This window comes from Plecotus auritus (assembly GCF_963455305.1).
Source record: "Plecotus auritus genome assembly, chromosome: 9".
NCBI classification, from domain to species: Eukaryota; Metazoa; Chordata; class Mammalia; order Chiroptera; family Vespertilionidae; genus Plecotus; species Plecotus auritus.
In genome coordinates this window covers 76,782,721-76,810,120 of record NC_137783.1, presented here as the reverse complement: position 1 = coordinate 76,810,120, position 27,400 = coordinate 76,782,721, and the positions used below count along the sequence as shown (strand labels likewise).

Genomic DNA, 27,400 nt, shown 5'->3' with positions numbered 1-27,400 from the left:
AAACAAACACAAAGAAACAGCAAAAAATGGGAAGACAAAGAAACAAACCCATGTGAAAGAAGAGATTACAAGAAAAGGAAATAAATGAAATGGAGGCAAGCAATTTGTCAGAGAAAAAATTCAGAGTAATGAGAATAAGAATGCTCAAAAGGCTGGATGAAAAATTCACCAACATGTGTAAGAATCAAGAGGAAATGAAGAATGACAGAGCTGCAATAGAGAACACAATGGAAGGTTTCAATAGTACACTAGAAGAACCTGAGAACTGAATCAGCGAGATAGAAGACAAGGTAGAAAACACATCCAAACAGAGCAGCCAGAGAGAGACAAAAAGTTATCTACAAGAATCTCCCATTAGACTATAACTGATTTCTCAACAAAAACACATCAGGCCAGAAGGGAATGGAATGAAGTATACAAAGTGATACAAAGCAAGGGAATAAAACCAAGAATACTCTATCCAGCAAGGCTATCATTCAAAATTGAAGGTGAAATCGGGAGATTTGCAGACCAAAAAAAAAAAAAAAAACTAAGAGAATATATTACCACCAAGCAAGCAATACATGAAATGCTAAAGAGACTGTTATAAAAAGAAGAAATAGAAAGGGAACAAGCAACACAGGCATAAGGAATAAAAATGGCAACAAACAAGTGCCTATCCTATCTAATAAAGAGGGAATATGCTAATTAACCATCACTCAGTCACAAAGATGGCTGGACCCACAGCTGAGGGCAAGTTCCCATAAGGAGCCTTAACAAGCAATCAGCAGGGACCTGAGGCTACGACCTCCCCTGCCCCCCATGGGGCTTGACAAGGGACCTCAGGCCGCCTTCCACACCCTGCAGGGCTTGACAGGAGACCTCAAGGTGCACTTCCCGTCCTGGTGCTGGGCTAGGGGACCTCAGGCTGCTCCCCCGCCCAATGCCAGGCCAGGGGACATCAGGCCGTGCCCCCCACCAGGTAGGGCTTGACAGGGGACTTCAGGCCACACCCCCCACCCGGCAGGGCTTGACAGGGGACCTCAAGGTGCACTTCCTGTCCTGGTGCTGGGCTAGGGGAACTCAGGCTGCTCCCCCCACCACAGCACCAGTTCGGGGGACCTCAGGCCGCACCCCCCCACCTGGTGGGGCTTGACAGGGGACCTCAAGGTGTGCTTCCCGTCCTGGTGCTGGGCTAGGGGACCTCTGCCCCAGCGCCAGGCCAGGGGACCTCAGGCCATGTCCCCCACCTAGTGGGGATTTACATGGAACCTCAAGGTGCACATCCCATCCTGGTGCTGGGCTAGGGGACCTCAGGCTGCACCCCCGGCACCAGGGCCAGGCCGGGGGACCTCAGACCATGACCCCACCAGGTGGGGCTTGACAGGGGACTTCAGGCCGTTCCCCCCACCCTGGCACCAGGCTGGTGGACCTCAGGCCGCACTCCCCACCCCAGCACCAAGCCAGGGGACCTGAGGCTGTGCCCCCCTGCCGATGGGGCTTGACAGGGGACCTGAGGCTGTTCCCCCTGCCCCTGCCTGACGGGGGACCTCAGGCCATGCCCCCCACCCAGCGGGGCTTGACAGGGGATCTCAGGCCATGTCCCACACCTGGTGGGGCTTCACGGGGGACCTCAGGCCACGCCCCCCGTCCTGGCGCTGGGCCAGAGAACCTGAAGCTACATTCCCTGCCCAGCGGGGCATGACAAGGGTGGGACTAGCCAGGTCTGGATCTATCCCAATGGGGGGGGGGGGCTGCCGGGTCTGGGTCTCACACAATTTTGAGGTGCATGTGGGTGGGCGGGGACTTGACTCTGGGTCCCATGGTGTGCCCCAGACTCTGACAGGAGGAAGGTTTTCATACACATTTTACTAATTTTCTTTCATCTCTGACACTTCTATTATAGAGAAAGGGCAAATAGCAATATTAAATTATTTCCTCTAATTAATCCCCTTTTAATGTGCACAAATTTTGTGCACTGGGCCACTAGTCAATAATACCTTAAATGTAAATGGATTAAATGCTCCAATCAAAAGCATAGGGTAGCTGAATGGATAAGAAAACATGACCCATATATAGGCTATCTATAAGAGACCCACCTCAGAACAAAGGACTCACACAGACTAAAAGTGAAGGGTTGGAAAAAAATTTTCAGGCAAATGGAAATGAAAAAAAGCTGGGGTAGCAATAGTTATATCTGACAAAATTGACCTCAAAGTGAAGGCCATAACAAGAGATAAGGAAGGCCACATCATAATACTAAAAGGATCAATTCAACAAAAGGATGTAACTCTGATAAACAGATATGCACCCAATATAGGAGCAAGGAAATACATTAAAAACACTTCTGGAAGAAACCAAAGGAAAGATAGAAAGCAATACAATCATAATAGGGGACTTTAATACCCCATTGACACCACTGGATAAAGACACTAGACAAAAAATCAACAAAGAAACAGCAATTCTAAACAACTCACTAGATCTGATAGAATTAATTGACATCTTCAGATATTTCACCCCAAAGATATGGAATAAACATTCTTCTGAAATGCACCTGGGACATTTTCAAAGATACAGCACATATTAGGGCACAGGTTAAGTCTCTACAAATTCAAGAAGACTGAAATCATATCAAGCATCTTCTCATATCACAATGGCATAAAATCAGAAATCAAGTACAATAAAAACAATAAAAAGCAATCAAACATATGGAGGCTAAATAGCATGCTATTAAACAATGAATGGGTTACCAAAGAAATGACAATGAAAACACAGCAATCCAAAATCTATGGGACACAGTGAAAACAGTCTTGAGAGGGAACTTCATAGCACTGCAGGTTTACCTCAAAAAACAAGAAAAAATGATAGTAAGTTATCTAACCCTACAACTTAAAGAACTAGAAAGAGAGCAAAAGAAAAGCCCAGAGTAAGTAGAAGGAAGAAAATAATAAAGATCAGAGCAGAAATACTAGTAAATGACATAGACACACACACACCCAAAAAAAAAAAAATACAAAAGATAAATAGATCCAAGAGCTGGTTTATTGAAAGGCTAAACATGATTGATGAACCTCTAGTCAGGCTCACCAAGAAACAAAAAGAGAGGACTCAAATAAACAAAATCAGAAATGAAAGAGGTGAGGTAACAACTGACCACACAGAATGCAAAGGATTGTAAAAAAGGACTGTGACTCTACTACAACAAACTAGACAACCTAGACCAGTGGTTCCCAACCCTTTTTGACCAGGCCCCATTTAAACATCTCTAAAATTCCCCCTGTGATATATAATTTTTATTATTCAAAAAGTGAAGTTCATGTGGAGGAAGAATAAAAGGCCATAAACTTGGTCTAAACAACCTTCCAAAGAACATGACATCTATGAAAGAGAAAAATAAAAGAACAAAAAGGATAGCTGAAGTACTGAGGAAGAAATAACTAAGAAATTGTTTAAAAAAAATAATAATATACTGTGATATGGAAAAATAGCAAATCAAGTCTCAACATATATAATGCAGAACTGAAATGAATATGTCACAATATATATTTATACATTGTATATGAAGCCCCTAGAACCATAAGAAATGCAAAAAATTCACTGTTAATAACTCATTCTCAAACCGTTTAAAAATCAAATTGCCCCCTTAAAAATAAAATTTCCCCCCTGTGGGGTGTGTGTCTCACATTCAGAACCACTAACCTAGACAAAATGGACATATTCCTAGAAAAATACAAACTTCCATAACTCAATCAGGAAGAATCAAAAAACCTAAATAGGCTGATAACTACTGAGGAAATTAAAGCAGTAATCAAAAAACTTCCAGCAAACAAAAGCCCTGGTCCGATGGCTTCACAGAGGAGTTTTGTTTTGTTATTTGTCTGTTGTTTTGGTTTTTTTAAATATATATTTATTGATTTCAGAGAGGAAGGAGTGGGAGAGATAGAAACATCAATGATGAGAGAATCATTGATCAGCCGCCTCCTGCACGTCCCCTACTGGGGATCAAACCCGCAACCCGGGCATGTGCCCTTGGCCAGAATCAAACCTGGGACCCTTCAGTTCGCAGGCCCACGCTCTATCTACTGAGCCAAATCAGCCAGGGCCACAGAGGAGTTTTACCAAACATTCAAAGAACTAACATTGATTCTCCTCAGACTTATCCAAAAAATTCAAGAGGAAGGAACACATTCAAGTTCTTACTATGAAGCCAGCATTACCCTAATCCCAAAACCAAATAAAGACAATACAAAGAAAGAGAATTACAGGCCAATATCCCTGATGAAAATAGATGCTAAAAGCCTCAACAAAATATTAGTAAATCGCATCCAGCAATACATCCAAAAGATCATACAACATGACCATATGGGATTTATTCTGGAGATGCAAGGCTGGTACAATATCAGCAAAATCAAAAAACGTGATACATCACATAAAAAAATGAAAGACAAAAACCACATGATCATATCAATTGATGCAGAAAAAGCATCTGACAAAATACAACACCCATTTTTAATAAAAACTCTCAGCAAAGTGAGAATAAAGGGATCATACCTCAACATGATAAAGGCCATATATGACAAACCTATAGCCAACATTATACTCAATGGCAAAAACTAAAACCATTTCCCCTAAGAACAGGAACATGACAGGGATGCCCACTTTCACCACTCCTGTTCGACATAGTATTGGAAGTGCTAGCCACAGAAATCAGAAGAAGAAATAAAAGGTATCCAAATTGGAAAAGAAGAAATAAAACTGTCATTATTCACAGATGACATGATATTGTACATAGAAAACCCTAAAGACTCCATCAAAAAACTACTAGATTTAATAAATGAATTCAGCAATGAAACTTAAAAAAAAAAAAAACCATTTACCATTGCAACAAAAAAAATTAAGATACCTAGGAATAAACTTAATGAAGGAGGTAAAAGACCTGTACTCACAAAACTATAGGACATTGAAAAAGGAGATAGAGGAAGATATAAACAAGTGGAAGAATAGACAATGTTCATGAATTGGTAGAATCAATATCATTAAAATGTCCATACTAACCAAAGCAATTTATAGATTCAATGCAATCCCCATTAAAATACCAACAGCATATTTGACAGACCTAAAACAAACTTTGCAAAAATTCATATGGAATTAAAGAAACAAAAAACGAATAGCTGCAGCAATCTTGAGAAAGAAGAATAAAGTTGGAGGGATCACAATACCAGATATCAAGCTGTATTACAAAGCCACTTTTCTCAAAACTGCCTGGTACTGGGCACAAGAAGAGACGTATAGACCAATGAAACAGAACACAGAACCCAGAAATGAACCCAAACCATTATGCTCAATTAATATTTGACAAAGAAGGCAAGAGCATACAGTGGAGTCAAGACAGTCTATTTAATAAATTGTTTTTGGGAAATTGGACAGATACATGCAAAAAAAATGAAACTAGACCACCAACTTATACCATACATAAAAATAAACTCAAAATGAATAAAAGACTTAACTATAAGATGGGAAACAATAAAAATCTTAGAAGAATCCATAGGCAGCAAAATATCACACATATTTTGTAGCAGTATCTTTACTGATACTTCTCCTAGGACAATGGAAAGTAAGAAGAAAATAAATAGGACTACATCTAAATAAAAAGAAATCATCAACAAAACAAGAGAGCTCACTGCGTAAGAGAACATATTTGTCAATGTTACATCCAATAAGGGTTTAATCTCTAAAATTTATACGGAACTCAAAGAACTTAACAAAAAGGAAGATAAACAATCCAATCAAAAAATGGGCAAAGGACACTTTTTGAAAGAGGACATTCAGAAAGCCAAGAGACATATGAAAACATGCTCAAAGTCACTAATCATCCAACAGAGGTAAATCAAAGTGACAATGAGGTACCATCTCACACCTGTCAGAATGGCTATCATCAACAAATCAACAAACAACAAGTATTGGTGAGGATGTGGAGAAAAAGGAACGCTTGTACACTGCTGGTGGGAATGCAGACTGGTGCAGCCACTATGGAAAAGAGTATGGAGTTTTCTCAAAAAATTAAAAATGGAAATTCTATTTGACCCAGTAATCCATTTCTAGGAATACATCCCAAGAAATCAGAAACACCAATCAGAAAGCATATATGCACCCCTATGCTCATAGCAGTACAATTTATAATAGCTAAGATCTGGAAACAGCCTAAGGGTCCATCAGCACATGAGTGGATTAAAAAACTGTGATACATCTATACAATGAATTACTATACTGCTGTAAAAAAGAAAGAACTAGAAAGGATGAAATAGAGAAATGATGACTGTACTTTTTGACTCTAAAGGAGATTAAACCTTCAAACTAATAAATGTAAATATGGGTATCAACCCATTGATAAAATGACTTATGTGACCTGGGGTTCAAAATGATACTGTTGTAATTAGCTAGTCTATATATCCTATATAATAAAAGCCTAATATGCTAAGTGTCCGGTCATCCAGTTGGCCGTTGAACCAATCAAAGCGTAATATGCAAATGATATGCTAAGGTCGCTCAACTGCTCGCTATGACGTGCACTTACCACCAGGGGGCAGACGCTAAACACACAGCTGCCCCCTGGTGATCAGTGCACTCCCACAGGGGGAGTGCTGCTCAGCCAGAAGCCGGGCTCACGGCTAGCGAGCGCAGCAGCGGTGGCAGGAGCCTCTCCTGCCTCTGTGGCAGCGCTAAGGATGTCTGACTGCCTAAACTGGCAGTCGGATATCCCCCGAGGGCTCCCAGACTGCAAGAGGGTGCAGGCCGGGCTGAGGGACCACCCCCCCCCCCCCCGAGTGCACAAATTTTGTGTACAGGGCCTCTGGTACTAGTATAAAAGCCTAAGCGACCGTTATGACCGAATGACTGGAATGACCAGAACAACCAGTCGCTATGACGTGAGCTGACCACCAGGGAACACACGCTCAATGCAGGAGCTGCCCCCTGGTGATCAGTGCACTCCCACAGCAGGAGCACCGCTCAGCTAGAAGCTGGGCTCATGGCTGGTGAGAGCAGCTGTGGTGGCAGGAGCCTCTCCCACCTCCAAGGCAGCACTACCGGGTGGCGACGGCAGGCTCAACGGGGCTGGGGTGAGTAGCAGCAGAGCTGCGCTCAGCCCCGGCTGGGGCTCTTCCCTGGCCACCTGCCACCTGCTACTTCGGCACTTGCTACTAGTACTCTTGAAGACTGTCAACATCATGAAAACAAAAACAGACTGAAAAACTGTCATTTTTCAGAGGGGACTAAGGAGATATAACAACTAAATACAATGTGGGACCCTAGATTCAACGATTCAATCCTGGAACAGAAAAAGGATCATAATAGCAAAACATCAAGTGAAGTCCAAGTTTAGTTAATAGTAAAGTAACTATCTCAGTTTCTTCATTATGACAAATGTACCATAGTAAATAATATGAAACAATGGGAGTGCTATCTTTGCAACTTTACTGTACATCTAAAATTATTTTAAGTTAAAAGGTATTTTTTACATTTTTATATTTTTGAGTTTTTTAAAAGGTTATTTTGTTTGGTATATTATCTCTTTGGAAAAGAAAATATCCATGTGTTTCTAAGGTTTCTGTTCTTGTTTAAAGACTAGAAAAATTCTTAGGCTCTACTCCAGACCTACTAAATCAGGAACTTTGAGGTTGGAGTCCAATGATCTGTTTTAACAAGCCTCGTCTAGGGGATTCTAATGCACATTAAAGACTGAGAACAAGTAGACTAGACTACTCCTCTATTTATCACAACTATTTAATATTTAATGCACATTTTAAAACTTTAGGCAAAAAAACTAGGGAAAATCCTAATACAGTAAGTACTTCAATTGAAAACTAATATTTCTTTATTAGTTTTGATAAATGTACGATGTTAACAACAGAAGTAACTAGGAATAGCTTATTCAAAAACCCTATATACTCTAAACTGAAAGTATTTGTAACTTTTCTATAAATCTAAAACTATTCTAAACTAAAGCTTATCTTAAAAAATAAGATTATATTTGGAATAATGAATCAGACCTTCTTGTTTAATGCCAGTTTTCTTCAGTTGTCTAAGAAGGTTTCCACTTCCTCTCAGAACTGTCTTCAAAGCTCTCAAACCCCAGTCATAATGTTGTTGAGGTGTCAAAAGTTCCCTTAAGTAAAAACATGAAAATCATAAAGCATCAAATAGCTATCAGGAATTCCTTTTATCATCATAACCAAAGAAATACAGAATATAACTACTGACAAATAAAAATGAGTACTGATATCCCATACATTTATATAAAAGACCCAATCACACAAAATTATCACTCAAGTAAAATGTTGAAGATGAATGGTTCATAAACTGGCTATCTCCCCCCACCCAACCAACACACACACACACACACACACACTTTATTTTATTTTATTTTTCAATTAAAGGTTACACATTCAATATCATTTTGTATTAGTTGTATTAGGTATAAAGCATAGTGGTTAGACAATCACATACTTTACAAATGAAATGTCCCCTCTCACCGATATTTTTAGTACTGACCTGGCACCATAGATAGTTAATACAATAACATTGACAGTATTCCCTATACTGTACTTTATATCCCAATGACTATTTTGTAATTACCAAATTGTACTATAAACTGGCTAGAATTTTAATGATTATACAATCTATTTCCTTTATTCCTAATTAATCTATCTAGCTCTCAATCTCTGAAATTCTAGTTGTCACTACCTTTTAAATGATATGGACTAGAATTCTCGATTATCCAAAGAAGCTAAAAGCCAGTCTCTATTACCAAAAATAAGACATGAGAAAAAATATAAAAGACTCCCTCCAAAGAACACATTTTCTCCCATTTGACCCAGTGATCCCACTTCTAGGAATATATCCCAAGAAACTAGAAACACCAATTAGAAAGGATATATGCACCCCTATGTTCATAGCAGCACAATTTACAATAGCTAAGATTTGGAAACAGCCTAAGTGCCCATGAGCAGATGAGTGGATTAAAAAACTGTGGTACATCTACACAATGGAATACTACGCTGTGGTAAAAAAGGAGTTCTTACCATTTGCAACAACATGGATGGAAATAGAGAGCATTATGCTAAGTGAAATAAGCCAGGCAGAGAAAGATAAATATCACACGATTTCACTCATTTATGGAATATAATGAACAACATAAACTGATGAACAAAAATAGATCCAGAGACAGAGAAACATCGATCAGACAATCAAACCTCAGAGGGAAGGTAGGGAGGGGAGGGTGGGGGTAAGGAGGAGAGATCAACCAAAGGACTTGTATGCATGCATAAAAGCCTAACCAATGGACACAGACAACAGGGGGTTGAGGGCATGAGGGGGGAAATAGAGGGGTAATGGGGGAATAAGGACACATATGTAACACTGTAATCAATAAAGAAATTTAAAAAATAAAAATAAAAAAAAAGAATACGTTTTCAGTGGTCAAATGGTAAATAAGATCAGTAAGTATCATTTAGCTGGAGCACTCCAAAAATTTTTTTTCCTAAAAAAGTGAGATTAGATTTCTAGTATTTATGAAAAACAAGTAGTTTAGGCCCAGATGTTTTAATTATTTAAAGTAAAATCTTTCCTGTCACACCTTAAGTACAATCACCAATGTGAAAATCATTGAATAAATTGGACAAATGAGAAAAAATCACTAATAAACATAATCAATCATTGGAACCACAAAATATAAAAATAAAACAGAAAAACTCACCTAGATAGATTGAAAATAGCTACCAATTTCCTGCCCAATACTTGAGCATCTTTAAAGCCTTCTGAATAGAGAATAACTTCTGCAATGAGCTCATTGTCTGGGCGAGACATGGCTACTGGCCGGAAAAGTTGTTTAAGATTATCAGGAAGTTTTTGTCTTCCTCCATATCCTTTTCCAGCAGGATTCATGGTGATAAAAATGCCAGAATTCGAATTTATTTCTACCTGGAAAATTAATTTAATATACAGGCATCAAATATCTGAAACTATAAATATAAAACATTACCAACAGAAATGTTTCTACACATAAATACCTTAGCAAACAAACTAACAATTAATGTGCTAACCGTCTCCTTATTCAACATATAATAAACTCCTTAGGAATCATATTGCTTTATAGAGGTTCTTTATAATCAGTTTTTTTAGGCTAAAAGTTTAGATGATAACTAGTTTGAATGCCTATTCATTCACGCAACACATGTTTACTCAAAGCTTTCCTTGTGTTATAATTTGCTAAGTACACAGAGACAACACAACTCTGAACTAAAGTCAATAATAGTTTATGCCCCTCTAACAAAGAAGCAATCATAGTGTAATAAATGCTTTGATAGAGAAGAGCAGAATATCAGAAGAGTACCTAGTAGGGGCATTTCAACAAAGCTCAAAGAATAGAAGCTAAATTAGGATGTGTAAACTATGAATGAGCAAAAATCTAGAGTAGAAAAACCTGGCTATAAAGGAAAGAAAAGAAAAAGAGCAGTGATTGGAACGGAAGATGAATTAAGATTGCTTATGTTTTAATTATATAACATTATTATGTATAATATATTAAGAAGGAAAAGATTTGATTATGTTTAAAAGTCAATGAGGAATGGGTAGAGGAAGGAAGGCAGAGGCAATAACTCCAAGAGGGTCCCTGGGAAACTGATTCCAAAGCATAGGTGGAAAGAAAAGCACTGGTTGGTAGAAAGAACCACTCTTAGTAAGAAGAAGAAAGGGGAAAAAAATATAGAAGAAAATAAATTTTTATGACAAAGAGGTAAAAACTTAATACTTTCTCAAGAGTTTAAGCATCATGTAAATAACATATTAATAATTTACAACTGGTCTTACTTTCGTGGCCTACCCAGAAAAACTTGTATTGTGAATATATTATTATAGATAAGAGGATAAATGCATAGTTCTTTTAACTTTCAGTGTGTTCGACATTATTGTAATAGAACCTACTTCAAAGGATGGGTGAATATGAAATGAAATAATGCATTAAAGCACTAAGCACAGTACTAGCACAGACCGATGCTCAATAAATGTTAGCAAATATTATAACTCAATTATTCTATATAGTTTAAAGATAAACGGTAGAATGAGACCCCAAAAAAAGGGGGAGAAACCTCAGAGACAATTCACAGGCAAAAACGTTTAACACATCGGTCACAGATTAGAAACAGGGGTAGTGCCAGGAGAAATAAAGATAGGACACTGCCTGAATATAAGTAATGCAAAGTCTTATAAAATATTTTAAATCTTTAAATTACAAACATATTTTTATACCTCCTTGCCAAGCAGTTCACATACAGTTCTATGATTCTTCAAAGCATCTTGAATTGTCTGGATCTGCATAGAAACTGCTGATAGTACAGCTTCTTCCAATCTATTGAATTCATCAAAACAACCCCAGGCCCCACACTTGACCAAACCAACAAATATTCGTCCCATTGACTTCACATCAATGCCCTTAAAAATAACAATAAAAGTTATATTCACTAAAAAACAATTGAAATTGCTAATAATAATTTAATACTTTATGTCATTTACTGATAAGGTAATCATTTCACCCATCTATGCCGCTTTTGCTCTAAAAAGTAGAGATTAAATAGCTACTCTTTCAAACTCAGAGTGGTTTCAAGGAGTAAACAAAATAATTCAGTGGTTTCAAGGAGTAAACAAAATAATTCATATTTAAAATTGCACAACATTCTGAAAAGTACACAAAACTAAATAAATACTATTTTTGTTTTAGTTATTCTTTAAGTCAAAATACAAATCCTACACAAAATATTTTTAAATGAATTTAAAATTTTCCTTTTCTATTTACTATTCTCCTTATTAAAATCTTTTTCTAAACTCTAACATAAAATTATTTTCTTTATAATAATTCTCTTTAGAAAAGTTTTGGGACTATACTACATGTGACCTCTCTCCATTTTACTTTTCAAATAAAACAAATTCTATTTTCAAGCGATTTAAAAGTAGAGTGATTTTAAATACAACTTTGATATATAAGTACATGAAAACTAATCCAACCATATAACTAGTAAACTATTACTTAGCTGGATACTTATTGATTCTACCTCATCACAATTAAAAACTAAAACTTGTCTTCCAAGAAGTCCACCCAAAGCTTTGACCGATTCAGTTTTTCCAGTTCCAGCTGGACCGTAAGGATTTCCTCCAAGTCCCATCTTCATGGCTTGAGTGAGAGTTAGGTAGCACTTGTCTGTCAGTGGAGTATACACCAGCTTGGGAGCATTACCCTATACAAGGGAAATATAAGGTTTTTATATGCATGTTCTAATTAACATTTACAAATATTTACACAGTGTGAAATTCTACTTAAAAAGATAAACAACAAAAAGATTAAAGTTTTTAACATAGAACAGTATCCAAAATATTTTTAATGAAGGAAGCTTTTGAAAGTACAAATTGGAATTAAACTTAGTTATTTTTCAAGCATGTATTTTATTCTTTCCTCAATTAATATATTGTTAGGTTTTCTCAACAGTCTCTTGAGTTTTTTATAATAGTACAAAAACATACTTCTAAGGCAAACAAATCCAAAAATATATAATAATCAAGTACAAAAAGGCATTTTGTTTTGTATTTTAAATTCATGTAAATTATTTCCTTAAATTTTATAACCTTCACATATCAGAATTATGTGGAGACCTCAAAGTGTAATTAATTTGAAAAGTTTCTTATGAAACCATTTTAACTGATCATGTAATTTTCAAATTCTCTGCTAAATTTTAGGGAAAACAGATTCCAATTCCAGCTACAATTTATGATTTTCCTTAGTTTAGGTAGACAGATTGGGTCTCAAAATGCATTTTCTTTTTGAAAGAGCCAACTGGCAACTCTCCTGACATATGCTTACTAACATAATTGCCAAAATTTTCTGATGATTGATTATGATAAAAATAAGGCAGAAAGGAATCAAATGCATTTATTTTTAGAAAAGGCAATCTGGGTTAGGTTATTTTTTCAGAAGTTGTTTTACCTTGAAAAACATAAAAACATTTAGTAAACCTATTTTAGCATATTTAAAATTGTACAACATTGTCCTTATATAAGGAGACACAAACCAAACCACTTCCATTGAGGTTGCCTATATTCAATTCTTTTTCAATTGAAGATATATCTCAACTTCTATATAAATGCTACTCTAAGAAAAGATACATTTAGAGAATTCAGAACAACACTGCCATTATTTTAACTTTTTGATAAAGAGAATGATTTTTTCCAATATAACATTTTTAATTATTATGAAACAGAAATAAAACATTCTTGAAAGTTATAACTAAAATAAAAATAAATTTTTATCCAAAAGAAAATTTCCTTTAAAGTAAGTAATTTCTAACAGAAAAATAAAACATTTCTGCCACAAGTCATACCTGATACTCATAAGTATACTGAAGTTCAGTATCCACCATTTGAACATAACATATATCATCACTTTTCATATAGAATCTAATTTGTTTTTTCCAAGCCCAGTCTTCAATTGTATGAACTTGAACTTGGTTCAACTGTTTCACCACATCAATATTATGAATAATGTCAAGGATTAATGCTTTAAGTTTAAGCTCCGTAATGCCAGATTCTATATACAAATAAATATAATTGGAGAAAATGTTAGCCTGTGACTTACATACTTTATGATATCTTTATACAGGGGATTTCTTAATTAATATAAATGGTAAATTCATGATATATTTGAGTGGCATAGTAATATAGAGCATAGTAATATATATCAAATCCACCATCTGCAAGAAATAATAATTTTGTATGTGAAAACTAACGCATCGACATTCAATAGGAAATGAGTTTTGGTTCCTTATGCAAGGAGTAAGCACACACTGCCTTCTTTCCCTCTGAATGCAGGTGTAAAAAACATGGACAACATGCACTGAACTGCTATTTAGGACTCTGAAAAGTAAAAAGTATTAGGCAATTGAGGAAGGTCAGAATTAGAAGTGCTATCAAACAAGTAGAGAATTTACCTTTTTCTTTTTTTTTCTCTTTTTCCTTTCTCTGTATCCCTAGGCCTGACACAGTGCAGCCTGAAACCCAGATTGCTGTAGACAGGGAGTCTCCAGGAGCAGGAGTCTCCAGGTAGCTACAGTGCTGGCAGTTAAGACCCAGAAGTGCCTAAAACTCTGAGGGAAGGGAGCATTCCTCTGAAATCAGAGAAGCTATGATCCTGAAAGAGTAGGACAAACCGCTGAGGCTCTTTTTCTCTCTGTGTTCTCCCATCAATTGGCCCACATTATGAGTGTGGTCATAGAAAGTGTGGAGGAGAGTATGAAGCATATGAAACCTCCGCTTTCTGGCTAGCGGACCAAAAGGGGGGCCCAAAGGAACCAGAAAATACTGGGAAGACCATGGAGAGAAAGAAGATTAGAAAAACGACCCTATAAACTTGATTATGAATTCAGGCTCATCTCCAAACTTTGTAGGTCTCATCTTCAACATCAAACCAAAGACTTTGTGAACTGGCCACTAGATGGTGCACACGTGCAGATCTATAATAGCACTGTGGACTTTGAAAACAGGACAGTGGAACCACACCCACAGAAGGTTTACTGGAACTTGTGGCCTGAACCAAATATGATCAATTGCTAAATGAAAAATATCAACATTGATATTTTAATATTACACTAATCCAGGGGATTTAAACAAAATCCAGACTCTCATAACACAATTTTCAAAATGTCCAGGATACAATCCAAAATCATTCAACATGCAAAGAACCAAAAAAAAAAAAATCAGTTCACCTAAGAAAAGAAAGGTGGAAGGAATAAAGACAATCTCAGATGAAAGAAATCTATGAGAATTCATAGACAACAAACAATACTGCTCTAAAAGAAACACTAAAGGAAGTTCTTCAAACAGAAGGAAAAAGATACAAGAAGGAAACTTGGAGCATCAGGATGAAGAAGGGCAACGGAAATGGTAAGCATGTAGGTAAATATAATAGACTATTTTTCTCTTGAGTCTTTTAAAAACGTTTGATGGTAAAGGCAAAAAATATAATATAATCTCATGGAGTTTTCAATGTATGTAGATGTAACATTAAGTCAACACCAAGATAAAAAGTGGGATATAAAGAAAACAGATGGTAAGGTTTCTGCATTTCGTTTAAGTACAATTTAAAAGTATACATATATTGTAATTTCTAAAGTAACCTCCAAATTAGATAGCCAGAAACAATAAATGAATAAAAACAGAATACCAAAAAATGTTCAAATAAAAAGTAGGCAGAAAAGGAAACATTTTCCCATACCTGCATTGCCCGAATCCTCAGAACTTGTGTCGATGTCAGTATAGTGCTCTAACTTATTTACTAGTTGTGCTTCAATCTGATGAAGGCTATGATCTTGGATAGCATTTTCTACATCTTCAGTAAATTTAATCTGCTCCGCCAGGCATAATATCTATTAAATTAAGAAAAAAAATATTTTTAAGAGGTGATTTTACTTAGTAATATTTTATCAACTTTTTCCCAAATTTTCTATTGTATTGAATCTCTGTACCTGAATGCCCTTTTGGTACCTCAAATATTAACAGAGAATGCAGCCCAAGCTTTATTCTCAGAACTCATACTATCTCCCATAGGCCTATTTGGTGGGTCCTAGAACTCACAAGCTTATGGTAATAGAAGGGACTTGATACTTTTTTCCTGACTCTCCTCATAAATGGCTTCTTTTCAACCAGTAAGATGCAAAGATAACAGAGTATGATGCATTCTATTTAATTCAAAAGTAATATGCTAGCATTCCAAATAATCTCTCATTGTATTATTGAAGTCTGCCATTTCAAATTCCAATTTTATCTTAAATTAAGATCTGTCCTATCTTTCAGTCTAATACCCAAAAAACAGAAACTAGCTCTAGATCAATATAGATATCTTTACCTTTATATAAAACATGAGACGCTCACCCTGCTTCAGAGGCTTTCTTTAATATAACAAGACTACCAATAAAGCAAATTATACATTTAAGTACCAGTCTTTGAAAACTTATATTAAAATAGTTTGGTACAGTTCTTAGATGAACAAGGTAAATCAATATCCTCCTTTAAATTAAAGCCATAATCCATCATCATATTAAAACAGTAAACCTATTCACCTATTACTATTGAACAGATTGTTTTTGTGCTATATATCTTTCAGCATCCAGATGAACATCATCAAATGCTTCTATTAACAGATTAAGTCATTCAGTTATCTATATTTACATTTTATAATTTAATATAGCAGACTAAGCTACTGTCTTGCTCTAACTTAAAACATTGTGTAAATATCATATTAGATTCATTTATGGAAGAGAAAGCCAATTAGTAACTCTTTCCAGGGCAAAGTTATCTGCCATAGTTTTTTATCTACCAAACTCACCAGCTTCTTTAATCAGATATATGGTGAAGCATTTAAGCAGATCCAAATCTGCTTTTTTGTGAAAAGACTTCGCTCTTTGATTTTCTTACTAAAACGTACACTCACCACCTCCACACTAATCCTGATACATGTGAATGTTTTTCAGACAATACTCCTGAATTTCTGTACTATATACACTTAAGTCATCTCAATTACTAACAGTCTGACATACAATTTCTGTGAGAGACTAACAGAAATGATAGTCAAGATACACTCTTGGCTACTTCTAAAGTCACGTTACCATTAACATATGTGCATGGGCACTAACGTTATTTATTATAATGTAATGATCTCTAACGGTGCTCTGCAAACATTACATGATTTAATCAGAATGAGTTGGCAATGTCAGTATTATTATATTCTCTTAAGTAAATTTCAAAAAGAATCACTCAGAGAATAACTGGAAAAGGCAGGATTTGAACCCAAGGCTGTCAGATTCTTTCCACTTACCCTGCTACCTCCTTCCCAGACCAGAAAGTGAATTCTCAGATCCTTACAAAAATACCTTTAAAGAACTGAATTAACAGTATATAATAACCTGTACCAGATATTCATGGGATGAGTTACATCGTTCTATCCCCTCATTAAAATGCACTTGACATAAATTTTTCTTAGCATACCACTAATAAACTGGAATTCTTCCTTTTGATAGATTAATGAACTACAGTGGACCCTTGAACAAGATGGGTTAGAATTGCATCAGTTCACTTATACACACATTTTCAATAAATATAGGGTGGGGCAAAAGTAGGTTTACAGTTGTTCATATGGAAAATAATACAATAATAAATAATAATACAAGAATAAACTCTGTGTTTCATGTACTCACAAGGGTAAACCTACTTGCCCCATCCTGTATACAGTCAGCAATTCATATCCCTGAGTTTAGCATCAGGGGATTCAACCAACTGTGGATCAAAATACTGTTTGGTGCCATCCTATCTAATAAAGAGGGGATATGCTAATTGACCCTCACGCCGTCACAAAGATGGTGGCGCCCACAGCCAATAAAGAGGGATTATGCTAATTGACTGCCATGCCCTCAAAGATGGAAGCGCCCACAGCCACAAAATGGCGGCGCCCAGTCCCTTAAGCCCTGCTGGGGCCTTGTCGCGCACCTGCCTCCGGAGTCCCCCAGTCCCCTCAGCCCCCCAGCCGCCCAGGGCCAGCCCAAGGCACAGGCAAGCCTCGGATGGCAGCTGTCCAGCCGCCCAGGGCCACCGGAGGCTCAGGTAACCAGGGCCGGCTGAGGCTTGCACTGCCGGCAGTGGCAGCAGCAGAGGTGTGATGGGGGCATCGCCTTCCCTTGATCACCGGGTCGCCTCCTGTCCCTGAGGGCTCCAGGACTGTGAGAGGGGGCAGGCCGGGCTGAGGGACCCCCCCACTCCAGTGCATGAATTTTCATGCACTGGGCCTCTAGTTTTATATAAAGGACTTGAACATCCTTAGATTTTGATATTTGCAGTTGGGGGCAGAGGGGTGGTGAGGGGGTGGAATGGGGAGGTGTCCTGGAACCAATCCTTTACAGATAACCAAGGGACAACTGCAGATAAGTTTTGGGGGAGTCAAAAGTTATACACAGCTCTGGCCAGGTGGGTCAGTTGGTTGGAGCGTCATCCATACACCAAAAGGTTGCAGGTTTGATTTCTGGTCAGGGCACATACTTGGGTTGCAGGTTCAGTTGCAAGTTTGATCCTGGGGGGTTGGGGGGGGGGGCATGTATGGGAAGCAACTAATCGATGTTTCTCTCTCTCTCTCTCTCTCTCTCTCTCTCTCTCTAAAAATCAATACAAACATATCCTCCAGTAAGGATTAAAAAACAGATTTTCATTTGCATGGTAAATCAGTACCCCTAATCCCCACATTGTTCAAGGGTTAACACTATATGTTTAATAGTTCACATCTTTACAGAGATAATGAACTATTTACATTTTTACATTTACATTCATTTTACTTGAATACTCAAGAGCTCAGTAGTAAGTTTCAGGTTCAAATCCAGCAACCTTCTTTAGCCTGTATCTCCTGAAACAATTGTCATTTCCCAATCCAATTACTATTCAATTTTACTTTTGTAGATTTCTTAATATTGTGTCTTTTACTCTAAATCAATTTAAATCCTACTGAAAGTTGAAAGAGTACTAGGAAATATTTCTAGAGTAATAAAGCAGCTTAATTCTGACTTTGCACTGGCAATATTCATTGATGATTGCTTTTACTTTTCTCTAAGAACTTTACAAGGTTTTTTATTTTTATTTTTTAATATTTTTATTGATTTCAGAGAGGAAGGGAGAGGGAGAGAGAGATAGAAATATCAATGATGAGAGGGAATCACGAATTGGCTGCCTCCTGCATGCCCCCAACTGGGGATCTAGCTCACAACCTGGGCATGTGCCCTTGACCAGAATCAAACCCAGGACCCTTCAGTCTGCAGGCCGATGCTCTATCCACTGATAGAGCTACAAGGGCTACAAGGTTTCTTAAAACATATTTTAGTTTCACTCAAAGTGCTAAAGGATACAAATGACATCAATGATAAAAGGGATAAGAATCTAAAATGTTCCAAGCTTCCCATTTAACCAATCAAGCTACTAAATGTTTTAATCTGAAAAGCAAATAACTTTTGAGTAGTTGGGTAGATTTTCTTATGAGAAATCATAGAATATCTCAATGCCTACGTTTCAGGGTCCCTAAGAACTAAAGTTACTGATGTCCTAAACCAGTGGTCGATAAACTCATTAGTCAACAGAGCCAAATATCAATTAGGGGATTAGGGGATTAGTATATCAACAGTACAAAGATTGAAATTTCTTTTGAGAGCCAAATTTTTTAAACTTAAACTTCTTCTAATGCCACTTCAAAATAGACTCGCCCAGGCTGTGGTATTTTGTGGAAGAGCCACACTCAAGGGGCCAAAGAGCCGCATGTGGCTCGCGAGCCACAGTTTGCCGACCACTGTCCTAAACCAATAGTGTTAGTCTTAACCAGCAATAAAACAAATCCTAAACAAGGCAGAATACTTAACACAAGTCTTAGTACTATGTGTTGATAAGGTCTGGAACAAGTTTTATAAGATTGGTATCTAGGATCCAGTGTTTCAGGAATGAGCTCCTATTAATAGTGACCTGCAACAATCTACAATGCCCACCATGTAACCAAGCACTCAGCTTCCCTGCTAACATTTTAGATCAGTGGTGTAACCATATTTCCCATCTACACTAATACCCTGCTAAATTCCTGTCTGTGTCGACCTCTTAGATGATTCCATGGGAAGGGTGGGGGACAGTGTTATCCATCCTGTGCCCTTCCATCAATGATGGACTAACATCAGAAAGGAGGAAGCTACTACATGACTGATTCTCCCTCCACATTCTGTTCCGCACCGGCCTGGCTGCTTATGTCTCAGCATGCTTTCTGCTTGAAAGAATCTGAATTATAGCAAATTAATGGAGAAAGAAGAGAACTTCACTATCATGCAGTTCTTCCCTCACATTTTAGAGTTGAAGGAACTGAGATGCAGAAATTAAGCAATTTGTCAATGATAACTGTTAGATAAAAGGAGCACAGAGATGTCAGTTGTTTGAGCCCTGGGACTCTACTCTAGGTCAGGGTTCATTCCAGGATGCCATGTTTCCTCCAGACATAAGCCTCCTTACCTGTGATGGGAACAAGGATGAGTCAATTGCACCTTGAGAACTTCGTCCAGCAGTAACACATTCTGTCAACAACTGTTTCAAAGTTTGCTTCATTTCCAGGGCCAAATCATTTAACCAATTCTAAAAATAAAGTTAGAAAATAATATATAGATATCATAAAACAGATATATAATCTATTTTTTTTTACTTTCAAATTTCATCTTTTTTTATTTTTTGTAATCTTTATTGCTGAAAATATTACATATGTCCCCTTTTTCTCCCATTGACCCCTTCTAGCCTTCCCCCACCACCGACCCAGGCCTTCACCACCCTATTGTCTGTGTCCATGGGTTATGCATATATGCATACAAGTTCTTTAGTTGCTCTTTTCCCACCACCCACCCTCCCCTGCCTTCCCTCTAAGGTTCCAAAGTCTGTTCCATGCTTCTATGTCTGGATCTATTTTGTTCATCAGTTTATTTTGTTCATTAGATTCCACATCTGAGTGAGGTCATGTGATACTTATCTTTTTCTGACTGGCTTTATTTGCTATTGCAAATGTTAAGAGTTCTTTCTTTTTTACTGCTGCATAGTATTCCAATTTGTAAATGTACCACAGCTTTTTTATCCACTCAACTGCTGATGGGCACTTGAGCTACTTCCAAATCTTACCTATTGTAAATTATGCTGCTATAAACAATGGGGTGCATATATTATTTCTAATTGGTGTTTTGGGGGTTTTAGGATATATTCCCAGAAGTGGGATTAATGGATCAAATGACAGTTCCATATTTTATGTTTTAAGGAAACTTCATATTGTTTTCCACAGAGGCTGCATAATCTATTGACTGACCCTATTCTTTTATTTCAGGAGGGTGAATTATAATTTCTTATTGACTCTTACATCCCAATGTGTTATATGTCATATAATTAATAAATGATTTAAGTAATTTGAAGAAAACCTTTATTTTTCAATCTCTTGGCATAATTGCAAGTATAAAACTCAAAAGTTGTGGTTAGCTACTACATTATCTATACAAACCAATATAAAATGAACATTTAAAAAGTACCTCATTCCTTTTATCATTATAACTAATCAAAGTAGATAGTTGGGCCAATAAATCAGAATCAAAGTGACCAGCTAAGTCCCCAGGCGCTTGCTATACTAATGATCTCACATTCAGAAAGTTGCAACCCTGGGAAGGGATTGCTTAGTTAGGAGGAACTATATTATTTGGGGGAGTTAAGCTGCCTCTTCAAATAAAATTAACTTTGTTTCAAGGTCAAAAAATATATGTTTTCACTCACATGATTATAGATAAAAGTTAAAATAATGATTAATAAATATTATAATGAATATTTATGAATCACTACTTACTTAACTTTAAAAGACTATCATTTGCAATATAATCTAAGAGTAAAAGCTGCAATCTTAAATAGCTTTTCATTACCTACTTTAACTCTATGTTCTAGTTTTTCTTTTTATCTTTACAGCTCTTTCCAATATTAAAAACAGCATGATACTTTACTCAGCTCCAAAGCCACTGAAGCAAAAGAGTGAAGAGCTTTGTCTGTGCAAAGCTCATCATAACATACACTTCCAGACTTCACTTTTCCTCTGCTAGAAAATTTGCTCTAGCCCAGCTCTAAAACTTAAGCTCTTCCTCTCTCTGTTCATCTAGTCCCAACAAAACTACAGGAAGGAAAACAATAGCAGAAAGCAACAAAACTCCTCACCAAGCATGGGCACTGTTTTAAAAAAGCTTCTGTGCTTTCAATCAACTGATAAACTTTTGAGGCCCAATCAGAAACAGTCCTTTGGCTAAACTGTATAGAAACATGCATGGTAAGACATGGCCTTTGACTTCAGTTGGAAGATAATTCTGAAACCTAAAAATTAGAATTCAACGTGATGCAACCTACTGCTATTTGGTTTAATCATAGCTGTTCTGCAAATGCACTAGCTTTAAGCTTACTAATTCACATAAATTATCTTATACAGCTCATTTTTATTAATCCTCACCAAGGATATTTTTTCCATTGATTTTCAGAGTAAGTGGATTGGGGGGGGGGGGGGCGGGAGGGCGTGGTAGGGAGAGAAACAGACAGAGGAAAGAGACAGAGAGAAATATCAATGTGAGAGAGGTGTGTGGTTGCCTCACACACACACCTCGAACGGGGCTGGGGATTGAACCTGCAACCCAGGTATGTGCTCTTGACCAGGAATCAAACCCAAGCCTTTAGTGCAGGAACTGATGCTCTAACCACTGAGACTGCCATACAACTCATTTTTAAAAGAAAAGAGAACTAAGACTTATCGAGTACTTATGTTCCAAACACTATATAATGTGCTTAAAGCCAGTTATCTCATTTAATTTTCAAAAGAAAGCAAAGCCTTTGCAACAAATAGTGAGATTCCCATTTTATAGATAAGGAAACAGATTCTAAGTCTAATATGTTTTGTAGCTAAGATTACTATCCAAGTCTTTTTTACTCCAAGCAAAGGCTCTTTTCATAATTATATACTGCCTTCCAAAGATTAAAAATCCATATTCCCTTTAATATCAAATCATTCTGAACAAAACAAAAAAACAAATTACCTTCTAAATTAACCAACTTTACCCAGTGAATTAACTAAATTTTATATAAAGTTCATACACTTAATTCTTTTAATTTTCATACATGAAAAAGAATTACTTACCTCTACATTATTTGATAGAAGAACTTTATTTTTTAAAGGTACAACTTCGCCCTCCAAAGATTTCATTGCAATTATATGTTTTGATTCATTATCAAAACATACACTATTAATACCTACATTATAAAAACAACAATTTAAATGCAAAATTATTAAAAATAATTATTAGAAATCATACATGGTTATCACATAATATATACTTCATAATAAATATGACAATGCAATAGAATTATGTCAATTTTAGCATATAATGTAATACAATATTTTTCATAACCAAAAAGGGGAAACAACCCAAGCCCATCAACAGATATATGAATAAACTGTGACATATTCAAGCAATGAAATGTTATTCAGTAATTTAAAATAATAAAATATATGGGTAGGTATCTCAAAACATTATTGTGAGCAAAAACAGTCAGACACAAATTAATGCATAAGAATACAGACTGATGATTCCACTGATATGAGGCAAAAAGATGAGAGAAAGGGGGAGGGCAAATAGGACTGCCCTTCACCAAAGTTTGAACATTTTTTAATATTTAACAACAACAACAAAAAGCCTAAATACATTAACTAATTTTGATCTTCAGAAAACCCTATAAGTTATTATTTTCAAAGAGGTAACAATTAATTAATAACTGACTAGTAAATAGTACAGGTAGAGCTTGACTGCAAGCCTTCTGATTCCAAGAGCTCTTTCCACTACCGCCCAAGCCCACAGTTATAAACATCTTAAAACTTCAAATGGACAGTGGTTAGTAAATACTTCTGTAAAGCACCAAAGTAAATATTTTCAGTTTCTACAAGCCATGGTACTGTGTGTCAACTAACCAAATCGGTGCTAGTAGCATGAAAGCAGCTATAGACAATAATGAGCATGAGAGTGTTCCAACAAAATTTTCTTCAAAAAACACTGGCAGTGAGAGATTAAAAATGGCAGCAGAGTACGTGGATGCTGCACAGACACGTTCCCAGGAAAACAATGGAATTACAACTAAACTACAGAAAAACTTCCTGTATAATCAACAGAAGATTCACTGGAGAGAACGTGATATGTGAGGACCAAGAGTGGAGACTGCATAGAGACTAGTAGGAGGGGCGGAGGCATGAAAGGACTGGCTGGGCACCCACAGACAGCAGCTAAAGTTCCAGACAGATACCTCAGCTGTAGGGGGTTGCCACTAAGAACTCTGGAATCTAATCCCCAAGCCGGACCCCCAGCAGAGAGCACCACAACTAAAAAGGGTAACCACATAACATCTGGCTGTGAAAAGGAGTAGGGTTGCTGTCTGCCAGGGAGCGACAGCTAGAAATTCAGGGAGCCTCTTAAAGGGCCAACACACAAAATTCCATTTGGAGCAAGCCACATTGTGCTTAGGCAGAGGAAGGACAGGGTGGACTGTAGCTATGTGAGAAGAAGCCAGGATTGGGAACTCAGAAGTTAGAGTTCAGAAGGTAGATACCCCCAGTTTCCTGTGCTGAGTCATTTCCTCATGCAGCAGAGGACATCTTTCCCACACAGACATTTGCCCTGCCTGGGGGGAAGAGAGTTGACTCAACATATTGGAAAAATCCTTGCCCTGAGGTCACTTAAGAGACTGAAAATAACAATTAGACTCCAACCAGAATCAACTGCCCCACCTTGTTGAAAAAAAACTCTTGCAGCACCAGAGAACAATTGCCTGGGGGCAATTCAAGTCAGAATCCTATCAGTCTGTAGGCAGAGGCAGTCTCTGGAGGCTTTGAGTCTTTGCCTGTTCTAATTAGTCAGAAACAGCATTTGACACTGTCCTGCACTAGAGATTGAGAGGCGTAGAAGATCTACCTAATACATAGTTACAAACCTAAACAGCCAAAATGAAGAAACAAAGAACCCCCAAATGAAAGAACAAGAGAATTCTACAGAAAAAGAGATAAATGAAGCAGAGATGAGAAATTTATATGAAACAGAGATAAATTTATCTGATGGTAAAGATGCTCAACAGCATGACATGAAGAAAGATATAGTAACTATGAAAAAAGAACAGTCAGAAATAAAGAATGACATAACACAAATAAAGAATGCATAGGAAGTCATAAACAGCAGATTAGGGGAAGCTCAGGATTGAATTAGTGAGTTAGAAGACAGAGTTGAAAATATCACTCAATCAGAGAACCAAAAAGAAAAAAAAATTAAAATACATGAGGACAGCTTGAGGAAGCTGTGGAATAATGTGAAAGATAACAATATTCGAATAACAGGTGTGCTAGAAGAGGCAGAAAGGGAGAAAGGGATAGAGAATGTGTTTGAAGAAATAATGGCAGAAAACTTTCCTAACCTGGTAAAGGAAAAGGTGACACAGATACAGGGGGCACAGAGAACCCCAAGCAAGAAGGATTCAAACAGGCCCACGCTCAGACACATCATAATTAAAATGCCAAAAATTAAAGACAAAGAGAGAACCTTAAAGGCAGTAAGAGAAAAGAAAACTGTTACCTACAAAGGAGCTCCAATAGACTGACACCTGATTTCTCATCAGAAACTCTACAGACCAGCAGAGCATGGCATGAAGTACTCAAGGTAATGGAAAGCAAGGATCTAAAACAGCCTTGGGCAAACTACAGCCCGCGGGCCAGATCCGGCTGTTCTATCCGGTTCTCTTGCTCTCCCCTCCGCTCCTTTACTTTGAATTTATATTAGTTCACACAAACACTCCATCCATGCTTTTGTTCCGGCCCTCCGGTCCAGTTTAAGAACCCATTGTGGCCCTCGAGTCAAAAAGTTTGCCCACCCCTGATCTAAAACCAAGATTACTATATCCAGCAAGGTTGTCATTCAAAATGGACAGTCAAATAAAGAGCTTCAACAACAAAAAAAGTTAAAGGAGTACATCGCCACCAAGCCAGCATTAAAAGAAATGATAAAAGGGACTGCTGTAATAAGAAGAAATAGAGAGAAACCTAGATATACAGATTTAAAATGGCAATAAATAAGTAACTATCAATAATAAACCCAAATGTAAATGGATTAAATGCTCCAATCAAAGGGCATAGGGTAGCTGAATGGATACAAAAACATGATCCAACTATATGCTATCTACAAGAGACCCACCTCAAAACAAAAGACACACACAGGATGAGAGTGAAGGAATGAAAAAAAATTGTCCATACAAATGGAAAAGAAAAAAAAGCTGGAATAGCAATACTCATATCCGACAAAAAAGACTTCAAAATGAAGGCCATCACAAGAGACAACAAAGGCCACTACATAATACTAAAGGGATCCATCCAACAACAGGATTTAACACTGGTAAACATTTATGCACCCAATATAGGAGCAACTAAATATATAAAAAAACTTCTAGAGGACTTTAATGAAGAGATTGACAACAATACAGTCATAGTAGGGGACTTTAACACCCCTCTGACTTCACTGGATAGATCTTCCAGACAAAAACTTAACAAAGAAATAGTGACTCTAAAGGACACACTGGATCAGATGGATTTAATTGACATTATAGAACACTAGTAGCCCTGTGCACGAATCCATGCCCCAGGTCGCTGCCCCACCCTCCTGTAGTTCCCCCCGCCCCCATGACCTCTGCCCCCTCTCATAGCTTGCTGCCCTGCCCCCTCCTGTAGCTCTCCTGCCACCCGCTTGTAGTTCGCTGCCCCACCCTCCAGCAGATCCGTGATCCTGTCATTACGAGGTTGGTTGTTACGCCTCAGGGCGTAACAGATAATTAGCGTATTCCTCTCTTATTATATAGGATTTCACCCCAAAGAAGCAGAATATACATTCTTCTCAAGTGCACATGGGTCATTCACAAAGACAGACCACATGTTAGGACACAAAACAAGTCTCTACAAGTTTAAGAAGACTGAAATCATATCAAGCATCTTCTCAGATCACAGTGGAATGAAATTAGAAAGCAATTACTGTAAAAACACCCCAAAACATTCAAAGACTTGGAGGCTAAATAGGATGTTATTAAACAATAATGGGTTACCAATGAGATCAAGAAATAAATAAAAAACTTCCTGAAACCAATGAAAATGAACATACAACAACCCAAAATCTCTGAGACACAGCAAAAGCAGTCCTGAGAGAGAAGTTTATATATGTCAAACCTAAAGCCAACATCAGACTTACTGGGCAAAAACTAAAAGCATTTCTCCTAAGAACAGGAACAAGACAGGGATATCCACTTTCACCATTCTTATTAAACACTAGAGGCCCAGGGCACAAATTCGTGCATGGGTGGGGCCCTCAGCCTGGCTGGCGATTAGAGCCAATCGAGGCTGTCTTGCCCAGTCCTGATAGGGAACAATCAGGGCTGGCTAGCTGGGGGGAGAAACTGTGGGAGGTTGGCTGGCTGTGGGAGCACACTGACTACTAGGGGGCAGCTCCTGCATTGAGCGTCTGCCCTCTGGTGGTCAGTGGGCATTATAGCAACCAGTCAACCAGTCGTTCAGTGGACAGGTCATAACAGCCGCTTAGGCTTTTAAATATATAGACTAGAGGCCTGGTGCACAAAATTCGTGCACTGGGGGAGGGGGGGTGTCCCTCAGCCCAGCCTGCACCCTCTCCAATCTGGGATCCCTCTCACAATCCAGGATTGCTGGCTCCCAACTGCTCGCCTGACTGCC

At 37.6% G+C, this 27,400-nt stretch overlaps 1 protein-coding gene across 2 annotated transcripts in view; it reads right to left on the bottom strand.

Moving 5' to 3' along the window:
• The window catches only part of DYNC2H1 (dynein cytoplasmic 2 heavy chain 1), a 378,097-nt gene that overhangs the window by 297,126 nt on the left and 53,571 nt on the right, over positions 1 to 27,400 (bottom strand). For both annotated transcript variants that reach the window (XM_080641013.1, XM_080641014.1), the window contains exons 29-36: positions 22,775 to 22,887; positions 20,095 to 20,214; positions 15,293 to 15,443; positions 13,404 to 13,609; positions 12,084 to 12,266; positions 11,284 to 11,466; positions 9,734 to 9,957; positions 8,028 to 8,143 (exon numbers count right to left, since the gene is read on the bottom strand). In XM_080641013.1, coding sequence (XP_080497139.1) covers positions 8,028 to 8,143; positions 9,734 to 9,957; positions 11,284 to 11,466; positions 12,084 to 12,266; positions 13,404 to 13,609; positions 15,293 to 15,443; positions 20,095 to 20,214; positions 22,775 to 22,887 — 1,296 coding nt within the window. The remainder of the gene's footprint in view (positions 1 to 8,027; positions 8,144 to 9,733; positions 9,958 to 11,283; positions 11,467 to 12,083; positions 12,267 to 13,403; positions 13,610 to 15,292; positions 15,444 to 20,094; positions 20,215 to 22,774; positions 22,888 to 27,400) is intronic.